Here is a 14,054-nt window from a genome sequence, read left to right as displayed (position 1 = left end):
GGGTTTTCTGTTTTGCTCAAAAACTAATAAACATTTATTGAGATATTTGTTGGAAATATTGATGAAGAGTTGAAGAAGAAGCTGGTACATTGCCTTGCAGTTGAATATCAGTTCATAAAAACACTAAAATTGAAAATGTGATGCATGCACAGCAGAGTACAAATGTTAAAGCTACAGTGTAGGATTTAGCTGTGTATCATGAGCAGAAATGGAATATAATGTTTGTAACCATGTGTTCTTGAGTCCATCTGTATCAATATATTGGTTGTCACAAGAGTATGCAAGGGAGCATGGATCTGCGTTACTAAAGAAGTAAAAATATAAAATCAAGAGTGGCGGCTGTATAGAGGGTTTTCATGTGACGTATCGGTCACGTCATTTTGTGTCCCACGGCCATTCTGGATTACGATGCGGTGGCCGCTGTGATACGCTACGTGTATTTGGTGAATAATTGCAGAAGCTTCAACGTCGGTGTGAAGAAGCCTTACGGCACCGTGGCGCTGAGAGAGATCCACCGCTACCAGAAACCCACTGCTACCAGAATTTTATTTATTTTATTCGGCAATAAAATTATATAAGAATACATAAAAATACCGCCGAGGATAACACAAGAACGCTTCCAATACGGATGCTTATTTACACTGTGGTCCTCGAGCACTGAGCTGCTAATCCGCAAGCTGCCCTTCCAGCGCCTGGTGAGAGAAATCGCTCAGGACTTCAAGACCGACCTCCGCTTTCAGAGCTCTGCTGTGATGCTCTGCAGGAGGCCGGTGAGGCTGACCTGGTCAGCAGCTTCCTAGTTCACAATATCGCAGTGTGACACTGTCGGCCAGTTCGTTACATCACCGCTAAATTGACTAAATTAAATCTGGTATAAGATACGGATCCACTGAACCAACTGCTACACATCTATCACGATAAATGGCTTTATCTCGAGGATTTAAAGCATCGTAATAACCGTACATTCTCCATTTTTCTATCACGCGCCAGCCTCCTTGTAATCCAGAATGGAGATGGCACCTGTCCTGCAGCAAATCGGTCACGTGATTGAAAACCCTCTATAATGCAACTTGGGCCATCACCAAGAGATGGCAGTAAATCTTACACACTGTAGCTTTAAATGACTGTAGACATGTACATGTGAATGAAAAATACTAACAGGGCTGTTAAGGGTCGAGATGTTCAAAGAAAATACATGTTATAGAAACTGCTTTATACCGGTTTGAAACGGCTCAAGTTGTTGATTGTGCATTTCACCACAGGTAGAAAGTTGCTGTTTTTTGTCATCTTTGCACAACTTGGGAGCTTTTGAACAGAATATTCTTAATCTTTATAAGATCACCAATGTAACTCAAAACCTATCGACTGCCCCCCTCCGCCAAGCGCATTTTAATTTTTAAATCAAAAATAGGTTCGTTGTTGGATGTGACTCCTGCTCTGGCATGAACGACTGACATCTAGCGGATAGTTGAGGAACCGCGGCTGCTGTTTTCACTTTTTATCCAGATTGGGAATATAGATTTTAATCACGATTTAACAGAGGACTATAGTCAGAAAAATATCCATGTTTGACACAGCTCTTACTTTAGCATTTATACAACAATCCTAATCATTTTTCTAACCAATAAAAAATGTTTTTTCTTACATCTAACTTTTAATTAAAGAAAAACTTTGCACGACTGATTAAAAATTAAACTGTTACGTCATAGCCAATATAAACTCGTCAGATGTTCCAGTTTATATTGTTTGGCTGTTTAAGAATTACTTTGAATCAACTAGAAGCTTTTGTTTCACTGCTGGTTAAGCTTTCACGTATATTCCTGAGTTTTTGTCAAATCTTTTTTTTTTTTTACTGCCGTCTTGATTTTGAGTTGTTTTCGTTTTCTTCTTTTGAATTAAATTATTATTATTATTTAAGTCAGGCAATAGAAGTACGTACTCGCTGTATTTTGTACAGGCATTATCACGGTCACCAACGGGTCCTTCCTCCTTTTCTACGTCTCTCAGCGAGGCTGGCGTTAAGATGGTGAGTGTTTTTGGCAAAATGACCAGTAAAATCCGTATTTCATCAAGGCCATCCATTCATTAAAACACAGTTCATGCATACCAAATCAATACTGAAGTCCGCATTATGGTTATACGTCAGTATTAATAACGCACGAAGCATTATATTACAAATAAGGCGTCACGGTCCGTAGAATGCTATCGGCTGCTTTCAGACGTCAGTTTATTTCATAATAGTTCATGTTGTAATTGCTGTCGTTTTAACTATTCTTACTACAATTTAACCAAGTAATGTCCACAAGTAGCACTTTTTAATAAGTTGCTGATAGGTGTGTAGCTAACGTTAGCTTACAGTGTACTGTAAGCTGTAGCAGGCCTTCGTTTGTCAGCAGTAATGTTTAATTATACAACTCACATTTGTTAAAGGAGTTGTATTGTGGAGGCGTTAGGGGGTTTTGTGTTGGAAGCTTAGAAGAGAAGTGGTGACACTGAAACGCACCTCAGTTATCGTTGGTAAATTAATGCCATTTGGATGTTTCAGCTACAGTTAAAGACTGAAAGTTCAAACTTTTTGAGACCAAGTTTTCACTGCTCCATCTACAGAATGACACAGTAACAGTCAGGACCCGGAAGTTCATGACGAACCGGCTGCTTCAGAGGAAGCAAATGGTAAGAAATCCAAAAGTTGTTCACATCAGTATGTGTCTAATAGACATGGCTTTTAATGGTCTCTCCCTTCTCTGTAGGTTGTCGATGTCCTGCATCCAGGCAAGGCTACAGTCCCTAAGACTGAAATCAGGGAGAAACTTGCCAAAATGTACAAGACTACTCCTGATGTAGTGTTCGTCTTTGGCTTCAGAACTCAGTTTGGTGGTGGCAAGACAACAGGTTTCGCCATGGTGTATGACAGTCTAGACTACGCTAAGAAGAATGAGCCTAAACACAGACTGGCCAGGGTGAGTCATGAGTCCTTACGTAAAATATGGATTGAGTTCCATATGTGCACTCCACCAGCATCACCATGATATTCCTCAAGCACTAAAATGATGGGTATGAAACGATTGATTCTCTGTGATTTTGTTGGAGGGTACATATAGTTCTCTTACCCAAAACTGAGGAATATGGTTGTGGTGCTGTGTTCATGTTATTGCCACTTTAAAAGGTAGAAAGGTTTACTGTGTGTGTGTGTAGTTTTGCAGTGTTCCTGAGATATTAAAGCCATAAAAGTGCTTATGCACATGTTAACGTTGCAGCAATTAATTGATGATTATTGACTGCTAAATCAATTCAACTATTTTCATAATTTGTTTGTAGTCATTAAAAAAATTCTCTGATTTGAGCTTCTTAAATGTGAATATTTTTATGGTTTCATAATTTGTTTCCTCTCACTGACAATAGCCCAAATATCTTTAGGTTGTAGACAAAATTGTTTTTACTCATGATGCATCGTGCAACACCATTTTATGGGGCAACCCGCTGCAGATAAATGCTGAAGAATAAACGTTCATAATATCTTTTAAAAAACACTTTCAATGACTCCATTTTGATGCCCCGCCAATGCTACAGCAATATTTACTCGCTACAAGGAGAGGCTAAAGGCAACAGTTGCAGACCTAATGCCTGTATAGTACTTTATTTTACTACAGTTCATGGGGTGGAAAATGACAGAATGATTATTTTAGTTTGTTGTGGCATTCAGAGTGTTTGTGTGCATATTGAGGCCATTGCTGAGTGAAGTCAGTGATGCAGATTGAATGGGTCCAGTGTTGTCAAATTTTTGAAGTGTCACGAGTAAAGTAAAAATAAGTTTTCCGGGGTTGGATTTGGGGCTTGCAAATTTTGAGTCCCCGAAGCTCTATAGAGTTAAAAAAAAAAAAAAAATCCCTTTATTTGATGGGGTCCCCATTCAGTCAATACATTTTGATGTTCAAATGTGACATAATTGAATACAACCCATTTAGCCTTTCCTGAATGATATGCACAATGGTATGTTATTTTTTTGTTTGTAATTTTTATAATACACTGCTGCAATGTTTTGGTTTGTTGTGATCTTTGTGGCAGCACTTCTTAAAAAGTTGTGATGACTTTGGGTGTGTGTGTGTTTTGTGTAGAACGCCGTTAAATTGAACCCTGATTTTATGCATATAGTGAGGGGAAAATTGCCCATCATTTGACAAATATGAGTTGGGATTATATCAGAATGTTTTATATTCCATAATATGATGTTATGGTTCATATTCCATATGAACCATAACATCCACTCTATTTGGCACATTAGGCTTCTGTGAAACATTTCGGGCATGAGAATGTTCAGGATTTTTCCTGAAATATGGATTTTCATGCCTGCTTAGTAGGCCTGCAACAACGAATCGATAAAAATCGATTACAACAGGCGTTGGCAACACATTGCGTCATCGATGCGTTGTGTTGAGCGATTATGGCGCCAGAAGCTGCTGGCCGCTTCTGACGCCAGTAGCGACCAGTGCACAGAGCAGATCAGACGCTGTTTCGTAGAACTACACAGTTAGAATATGGCAGATGCAAGTAGACAAAGTTAAGACTTCAAAAGTGTGGGAGCACTTTACGTTAAACAACGCAAAGACGCTTGTTAACTGCAACATTTGCAAGTCGGACCTCGCATGGCACGGGAGGCTCAGACTGCGCGTCTCCCAGAGCAGCAAGGTGAGGTGCAGAAAGAAAAAGAAAGAACAGTAACAGCACCGACAGTTATTTTTATTAATGTTGTCAAAGTCCTACCATCGACATTAATACTTGTCCGATTGTCCGGGACAAGTGTAAAATGTGATCGGACAAGTAATAGCTCTGAATCGTTGTCCGACCGGACAAGTGGCTCTTTTTTTTTTTTTTCTTAGTTTAAAACGTTCAAATCCTTCTCGCACCTCGCGAGAAAGCGTCTTCGGTTTTTCCTGCCACACTCTACACAGCGGACAATCAGAAAACATGATAGCACCGAGTTCTCCCCAGACAGTGGAACGACGCCGCCGCGCCATCAGTGTTCTGACAGCGCCGTCACACTCTGCCGTGCTCTCAGGTAGTTTTTAAAAATTCAGCCAGGCTGTTTGTGCAGAAGTGCCCCCCCCGCAGATGCTGCAGCGGAAAAAACTCTGTCAAAGTCTTCACATAAAACGAGCTACTTCTGGATGTATAGCTCCAGAAATTCATTTATAGGCTTTATTTTACTGTTGAAAGTCTTCATGTTTCCAAAGTTTGCTCAGATACGGTGTGTGTGTGTGTGTGTGTGTGTGTGTGTGTGTGTGTGTGTGTGTGTGTGTGTGTGTGTGTGTGTGTGTGTGTGTGTGTGTGTGTGTGTGTGTGTGTGTGTGTGTGTGTGTGTGTGTGTGTGTGTGTGTGTGTGTGAGTGTGAGAGAGATGTGGGATGAGTCACGTGTGTCATTGTGAAATGACCACATAGTTTACAAGTTATACAGAGAATGTTGCACATATAATGAATCAGGCTACAGTTTTTGATTTAGGCTTTATGGTTAACTGGTTATGCTAATTGCTCATTTGCAGCAATAAAATACCTCTTTTTTCACCATATACGTATTTTATAACATTTATATGTTTCAATGTTGTTTTATGGCAACTCAGCACTTTGATAAAGCAATGCCATTTGAAATAATTATTTTTGTTCTTTATTATAAACTGTTTTATTCTTATTTTATATTTAAACAGCCTAGGGACATTTGACAATTTGTTGATTTTCAAGTATTTTAAGTTTTCAAATAATGTTCTGTTGTTAAATAAAATGATGAAGGGGGTGGTGGCCAAGTGGTTAATGCGCTTGGTTTCAGTGCAGAAGGTTCCGGGTTCAAATCCCAACCCCGCCACATTTCTCCATGTAATGTGGAGTTGCGTCAAGAAGGGCATCCGGCGTAAAACCTGTGGCAATTCAACATGCAGATCCACCTTGGATTTGCTGTGGCGACCCCGAGTGCAAACAAGGGAGCAGCCGAAGGGACTTACTGTTAAATAAAGTGATGGAAGGAGAGAAAAATTGTTTTCCTGGCACATTTTTTTTAAAATTCCCCGCTAATCAGATTAATTGATTACCCAGATAATCGTTTGTTGCAGCCCTACTGCTTAGCTCAGATGCTTAGTGCTGCTGATTTATTGGACCATTGTTTACATGGAGCAGTTTGTTTTCATTAGTGAGATTTTAACTGTTTTGGGGGTGGGTGGTGGGGGCATGTAGTGGGCCTTGGAATAAAGAAGCATCTGAAATTTAAAGCTTATGGACAGATGTCAGTCTTTAAGCTTAATGAAATGTCTTTTGTGTGGAGGAGTCATATTTCTCATGTGCACCACATAATTCTTTTGGATTTCACTGGTGACTGGGAAAGGAGTTGCCACATCACCCACATGCCAGTATGCAGCAGTCAAACGAAAAAACTGACAAATCAAAAAATGGAAATGCATTATTAAAAATAAATCTTTCTCTCTTTTTTTTTTTTTTGGTCTGGTACTCCTACTTGTATTGAGGTGGTGAGCCATTGAGTTGCAGTATTTATCACATTGTATGTTCTAATAAATTTATCTTCATTTGTTCTTGTAGCATGGTCTGTATGAGAAAAAGAAGACATCAAGGAAACAGCGGAAAGAACGCAAAAACAGAATGAAAAAAGTACGGGGCATCAAGAAGGCCAGTGTTGGCGCTGCTGGCAAAAAGGTATAAGAACTTTTTTTCAGTCTGTTGTGGTTGTCTGTTTTTAAGTATTCCTTTCAGTTTCTGTTCATAGCATTCGGTAATCAAATTTATCTTATATCATGGTTTTGTTTGGGGGGTGGGTGTTCTCACCTAAAATGACATCAGTAAGAGGTGCCATTCAGTTGATTCATTTCTGTATTTTATTTTTTTTTATTCCATATATTGCTGATCTTTGTTTGTCACGTCTCTTTTAATGTCTTTTCATCTTTCTCTTCATCAAATGTTCTTCTGGAATTGTAGAAGGTAAAAAAAAAAATCATAAATAGACTAACTACAGTGTGCAAATAATCCAGGAGTGAAATTATCTAACAGCTCCCTTGACAACCTTAGATGGCCATTTTGTAACAAATGACAATGCAGTGGTTCCCAAACAGTTTTTTTCTGTTGTCTCCCCCCCTGAAAGCCAAAATGAATCACATCTACATAAGTGCATATTCACAGCCTTTGCCATGAACCTCAAAATTGAGCTCAGGTGCATCCTGTTTCCACTGATCATCCTTGAGGTGTTTGTACAATTTAATTGGAGTCTACCTGGGGTAAATTCAGTTGATTGGACATGATTTGGAAAGGCACACACCTGTGTACATACAACCCCTGGCAAAAATTATGGAATCACCGGCCTTGGAGGATGTTCATTCAGTTGTTTAATTTTGTAGAAAAAAAGCAGATCACAGACATGACACAAAACTAAAGTCATTTCAAATGGCAACTTTCTGGCTTTAAGAAACACTATAAGAAATCAAGAAAAAAGATTGTGGCAGTCAGTAATGGTTACTTTTTTAGACCAAGCAGAGGAAAAAAATATGGAATCACTCAATTCTGAGGAAAAAATTATGGAATCACCCTGTAAATTTTCATCCCCAAAACTAACACCTGCATCATATCAGGTCTGCTCGTTAATCTGCATCTAAAAAAGAGTGAACACACCTTGGAGAGCTGTTGCACCAAGTGGACTGACATGAATCATGGCTCCAACACGAGATATGTCAATTGAAACAAAGGAGAGGATTATCAAACTCTTAAAAGAGAGTAAATCATCATGCAATGCTGCAAAAGATGTTGGTTGTTCACAGTCAGCTGTGTCTAAACTCTGGACCAAATACAAACAACATGAGAAGGTTGTTAAAGGCAAACATACTGGTCAAAGCGTTAAGACAGAAAACTTAAAGCAATATGTCTCAAAAATCGAAAAATGCACAACAAAACAAATGAGGAACGAATGGGAGGAAACTGGAGTCAACGTCTGTGACCGAACTGTAAGAAACCGCCTAATGGAAATGGGATTTACATACAGAAAAGCTAAACGAAAGCCATCATTAACACCTAAACAGAAAAAAAACAAGGTTACAATGGGCTAAGGAAAAGCAATCGTGGACTGTGGATGACTGGATGAAAGTCATATTCAGTGATGAATCTCGAATCTGCATTGGGCAAGGTGATGATGCTGGAACTTTTGTTTGGTGCCGTTCCAATGAGATTTATAAAGATGACTGCCTGAAGAGAACATGTAAATTTCCACAGTCATTGATGATATGGGGTTGCATGTCAGGTAAAGGCACTGGGGAGATGGCTGTCATTACATCATCAATAAATGCACAAGTTTACGTTGATATTTTGGACAATTGAAAGGATTTTTGGGGATGATGAAATCATTTTTCAAGATGATAATGCATCTTGCCATAGAGCAAAAACTGCGAAAACATTCCTTGCAAGAAGACACGTAGGGTCAATGTCAACGAGCAGATCTGATTTGATGCAGGTGTTAGTTTTGAGGATGAAAATTTACAGGGTGATTCCATATTTTTTCCTCTGCTTGGTCTAAAAAAGTAACCGTTACTGACTGCCATAATATTTTTTTTCTTGATTTCTTATAGTGTTTCTTAAAGCCAGAAAGTTGCCATTTGAAATGACTTTAGTTTTGTGTCATGTCTGTGATCTGCTTTTTTTCTACAAAATTAAACAACTGAATGAACATCCTCCGAGGCCGGTGATTCCATAATTTTTGCCAGGGGTTGTATAAGGTCCTACAGTTGACAGTGCATGTCAGAGCACAAACCAAGCATGAAGTCAACGGAATTAATCTGTAGACCTCTGAGACAGGATTGTCTCGAGGTATAAATTTGGAGAAGAGTACAGAAACATTTCTGCTGGTTTGAAGGTCCCAATGAGCACAGTGGCCTCCATCATCCGTAAATGGAAGAAGTTCAGATCCACCACAACTCTTCCTAGAATTGGCCGTGCAGCTAAACTGAAAGAACTAGGGAGAAGAGCCTTAGACGGGGAAGTTACCAAGAACCACTCTGACCAGGGTCACACTGTCAGAGCTCCAGCACTCCTCTGGAGAGAGAAGAACCTTCTAGAAGGACAATCATCTCTGCAGCAATCACCAAATAGCCCTGAGTGGTAGAGTGGCCAGACAGAAGCCACTCTTTCTTAAAGGCACATGGCTCGCAGACCATGATAAACAAAATTCTCTGATCTGATGAGACGAAGATTGAACTCTTTTGTGTGAATGCCAGGCGTTGTGTTTGGAGGAAACCAGGCACCATCCCCACAGTGAAGCATGGTTGTGGCAGCATCATGCTATAGGGATGTTTTCAGCGGCAGGAACTGGGAGACTAGTCAGATTGAGGGAAAGATGAATGCAGCAATGTACAGAGACATCCTGGATGAAAACCTGCTTCACAGTACTCCTGACCTCAGACTGGGGCAACGGTTCATCTTTCAGAAGGACAATGACCCTAAGCACACAGCCAAGATATCAGAGGAGTGGCTACAGGACAACTCTGTGAATGTCCTTGATTGTCCCAGCCAGATCCCAGACATTAAACATGTCTGGAGAGATCTGAAAATGTCTGTGCACCAATGCTCCCCATCCAACCTGATGGAGCTTGAGAGGTGCTGCAAAGAGGAATGGACAAAACTGCCCAAAGATGGGTGTGCCAAGCTTGTGGCATCATATTCAAGAAGGTTTAAGGTCTGGTCTGAGTGTTTCTGTGAGTGTCCTTGTTGTGGTTAAACTAAAAACAAGCTGCAGTCCTGCAACACAACAACAAACACTAAAGTTTTGTTGTTCGTTTTTATTTATTTATTTATTTATTAACCCAAAATACCCTTAAAATCTCTGTGACGGCATGACGTAAATGCACTGGTAAAACATTTTTATCTCTCAATCAGGTCACGCTTTCCACATAAATTTGCAAATTCTCGATTGCTCCTGGTCAGATACCGCAAACCAGGGGTGCATCCAAACCAAAAAAGGGTGTCAAGGGGGACATGCTCTCGACAACACCCCTTGATTAAAGGTCTACTTTTGAAGATGTTTTTCATAACAGTAGTAATTTTAACAACTAAAATGTTAAAATTAATATTACTCTGGGCCTACGTTTTACTATAGTTCTGGACTAAGTTCAGTTGATGAGCCATATAAAAATAAGTAACTTTTCTGCTTAGCTAAAGTGGGATGTGAAGCAGTCTTATTTTTAATGTAATGTCTAAGCTAGGGCATAACTGGGTCTGTTTTTGGGGTTCCATCTTTAAAATCAGGTCAGTTGGGATGAGGGAAGCAAAAAATATGAAAATGATTGCGGCTCCTGTGGTGAGTAATTTTATGAAACAAACATGTAGGTTGTGATATCAGTTTCGGTTAAAGGCAAAGGAAAGGTGAAAATGTGTGAAAGAAAATACAAATACAACACACATTAAGCAGTACAACTAAATTCAGGGGGATTGGGGTGAGAAAATAGTCATTAAAAAACCTCAAGAATGCATCCCAGTACATCAAAACCCTAAATCTTAGACCCCCTGCTGAAAAAGATCCACTTTCACTAAAAAAAAGACCCCCATTTCAGATCATGGCTACAGCCTGAGATTTTAATTGGTATTGAATAAAGTGAAAGCTCTAGAAAAGCTGTCCCCTTAAAATGTATTTAACATTATTTAAATACTTCAGGACAAAGTAAATATGATGCTCCATTAGAAAAGAGCAGCAGTCATTAGTGAATGAAATATAATCTTATTCAGCAGGAGAACAATTTGCTGTTTTCTTCATTGTCTCCACCTTGCTTTACCTTAAACTCTAGAATGCAATCACAAAATGGTTTCTATAAAAAGGTAGATGGTGAGCACCTTATAATTTAGCTTTAACCCTGAAATTATCTGCCCCAGTTTGGGTACCACTGATTCAGTGCTTTTCAGTTTTAATGAAGCATCCAGAAGGGAGGGATTTGACTTAATAATACTCGCCTGTTGAGTAATATTCTTGTTGTACTAATGACAGCATGAATTGAAAATGTGTGGACCACATTGCAAAGATGGCCTTGTTCAAAGAGTACTGAAAAGTTGGTTTCTTTGTTAATTTGTGGTTTTTAACTCTGGCATGAGGAGACCACCTTTGGTGTGAAGTTACTTTAACTGGATCTGTGACAGAACTGTGCCAGTACATATACAGACTGGTGACAAATTAAAGGAAAAATCAATATAATGTCTTAGTAAAGAGTTGGGCCACTGAAAACGGCATCAGTGAACCTTAGCATTGGATGGACACGAGTCTTCAAAAGATGCGCTTCCATTTGGTGATTTGATTATGGTGATTGCTGTTGAATGTATCAGTCCAAAGTCTCCCCCTGGGTCTCCCATAGATGTTCATTTGATTGGAGATCTGGTAACTGCAAAGGCTACAGCATGAGTCAAATCATTTTAATACCCATCAAAGCATTCAGTGACCCTTCATGCCCTGTGGATGGAGTATTGCGTTTGTCCACTCGTTCAGTTTTTTTGCCCTTTGATTTGTCACGTGTTAGTAATTAGTTAAACTGGGTAGAACTAGTTGTTGTCCAGTAGGGGTGTAACATTGAACCGTGATAAACGTATTGTAAAACTTGTGTCGAATCATATTTTTACAAGCATAATAAATTGTTGTGACACCATGAAAAGTCAACAACTGGATAGAAGAAATAACATCCTCTTGCGTAAAAATCATAAATGATTTCTAAAATATTGAAATAACTGGTCAACATTAATGATTACAATTTATAGTTCAGGATAATTTTTCTGTAAATTTAAAACATTCACCACAGATTACTTGCTACATAGTTTGTGGGAACAGTAATATAACTGTGTATCGTGATAGGTCTGTTGTACTAAGCATCATCATATGGAGCTAGTGTATGGTTACACCCCTAATGTCCAGCCATGTTTAGTATAGGTTGTCTGGCTTAGAAGTAAATATTTTACAATAAGAGTAGAGTAACAAATTATCCATCTGGAGATCTCTGCTTTTGCATGTTTTCATTTCCTATGTTGATGTTTCTTTTGTTCAAAATTTTTTTTTTTTGCTCTTAATTTTGCTTCCAATGGACTTATTTTTCAGAAATGAGGTGTCGGTTTACAGGTACAGATGCAGAACAAGCATGGTGTGCTGCTGTTGCACATCAAAGACATGTTTTCCATGCATGCCATGCCCTATATCACACTCCAGTTTGCCCTCTGGTCCTCCTTTTCCATGTTCAAACTTCTTTCTGTCTCCAGTACCTTTTACCTCTTTTACCTTTGTACTTTTACTTTGTAATATTTATCTATTAGCTGTAGACCGCCCTGACTTAGATTTAAATAAACACAAGTATGCAACAAGTGTTGGTAATTAATGGAAGCACAACTTGGGTGTAGCATGTGTACTTTAACTGTTTGAGTGAACTAAATGCTTGCTGATGAGTTTCTCACTGAAACACATTTTGGGGAAAATGATACTACAGTAAAACTCGCATATAATGGATTCAGGTGGACCACCGAATTGTGTCTGTTATAATTAAATCCATTATATATAATCCAGATGAAATCTGTTTTTTCTAAGTCTGCAACAGAGTGGTACCTTAAAATCCTAAAGCCTGATTTAAACTTCTGTAACTTCATAGCCATGCAATGTTTACGTGCGCATGACCCTTTAAAATTCTCTGTCGCGTCTTTATGCAATTTACTGCAGGAACATCGGGTTTTCTTTCTGGATTAATTTGTCTCTCAACAAGCTCCACTTTTTTATACAATCGTCGTCGTCCAAACCAACAATGCGGTGCATACAATTTTCCTCCATGAATTGCAGGTCATTGGAGTCTTTTTTTTTTTTTTTTTTTTTTTCTTCTTCTTCTTCTTCTTTAATAACTCCTTGTTGTAAAGTTGGTCATATTTGCTGCCTTTTCTTCCAAACGTATTTGATCCATGATTGAAATGTAATCAGCAGGCACATTGCAAAAACTATTGAAACATGGCGGGAGAGGAAGGAGTGAAAACATAAAAGTGACAAATCACAATGCTTGTGGTCTCAGTCATTTAGCAGGTGCACATCAGGCTCCGGAGAGGGTTCGCAGCCAAGCAGAGGCCTCTGATCTTAAAGCGGTGTGGTTCACCCACATCCAGGAATGTGTGTGAAACGTAACACCATATTACAGTGCAAGCAGCCTTTTGTTAATAATCATCGGCCTAGGTGCCAGGTCCGAGCACAGTTTGAAAAAACAAACACCCTGGCTTTTAGTCGAGGAAAGATGGTACCCACTTTCCTCGAATCAGCAAGTATCAGTGCTGAACTTCATTTCATACCTCTGTTACTGGGCACGTCTAGACTGCTCTGTCCGGTACATGCCGGGGTTTTTTAATGAAAATATGTTGAGCTCACACAGGATGTTTTATCCAGTGTGAGCGAAAATCCGTTCTACAAAATCCGTTATATACTCTGCTTATTACAAAAACCATGTAAAAACATTGGGACTTTTGCTTTTGTCCTGTGAATGCAAATATCCGGTTTATACGTTGACGGTTTGGCGAGTTTTACTGTATATTGAAATCTTTTTCTTACAAAGCATCAAACTGTAATGAGTGTTAACATCTGTCTTACTTAAAAGCTGTCATGTGATTTTAATTTGTATTTGGCTTGGATTAGTTGATTAACTTTGATTTTTAATAGAACTGACTTTCTCTCCTTTTTTTTTATACTTTTGTATTTTCTTCCTACAGTGAGCCTGGAAAGTTGGGGTGACCTCCGCGCTCAAGATGTTCTTGTATATTGTCATCGAATAAAGTTTGGAAAAAATGGAAGGAATAATTATTGTATTTTTCCTCTTTGGCTTCAAGAACTGTTTCTGACATCTTACATATTCAAATTCACATGTAAGGGGTGTGGACTGAGTTTCCATGCATCTTTATTTTGGTAATTTGAGTGTTTCTGTTAAAATTTTCTGTTTATACCACAAAATACAGAGAGATTCACAATTCAGTGTGACAATTTTGTGGCGGTTAGCAACCGGCCTTTAAACAAGTCCAGTGTTCTTTG

General features: G+C 38.9%; 1 protein-coding gene across 3 annotated transcripts; it reads left to right on the top strand.

Moving 5' to 3' along the window:
- Positions 1 to 1,937: 1,937 nt before the first annotated feature.
- Positions 1,938 to 13,819, top strand: rps24 (ribosomal protein S24). 3 transcript variants are annotated; one of them, XM_034185035.1, is made up of 7 exons: positions 1,938 to 2,026; positions 2,608 to 2,673; positions 2,751 to 2,960; positions 6,581 to 6,694; positions 6,974 to 6,976; positions 12,105 to 12,125; positions 13,739 to 13,819. In XM_034185035.1, exons 1-6 carry the CDS (start codon positions 2,024 to 2,026, stop codon positions 12,108 to 12,110), a joined length of 402 nt encoding a protein of 133 aa, XP_034040926.1. In that variant the 5' UTR covers positions 1,938 to 2,023; the 3' UTR covers positions 12,111 to 12,125; positions 13,739 to 13,819. The 3 variants fall into 3 exon arrangements, with proteins under 3 accessions (XP_034040926.1, XP_034040927.1, XP_034040928.1); XM_034185036.1 differs by lacking the exon at positions 12,105 to 12,125; XM_034185037.1 differs by lacking the exons at positions 6,974 to 6,976; positions 12,105 to 12,125 and having other exon boundaries at positions 1,939 to 2,026.
- Positions 13,820 to 14,054: the final 235 nt, after the last annotated feature.

This window comes from Thalassophryne amazonica, chromosome 13, assembly GCF_902500255.1.
Source record: "Thalassophryne amazonica chromosome 13, fThaAma1.1, whole genome shotgun sequence".
NCBI lineage: Eukaryota > Metazoa > Chordata > Actinopteri > Batrachoidiformes > Batrachoididae > Thalassophryne > Thalassophryne amazonica.
Note: the sequence above shows the minus strand (reverse complement) of the source record. Positions and strands in the feature narration are given on the sequence as shown.

Excerpts from the sequence above, each read along its gene's own strand:
- rps24 (XM_034185035.1), top strand. Across the intron at positions 2,674-2,750 it reads TGCTTCAGAGGAAGCAAATG|GTTGTCGATGTCCTGCATCC; the intron begins GTAAGAAATCCA and ends CCTTCTCTGTAG. Across the intron at positions 2,961-6,580 it reads CTAAACACAGACTGGCCAGG|CATGGTCTGTATGAGAAAAA; the intron begins GTGAGTCATGAG and ends TTGTTCTTGTAG.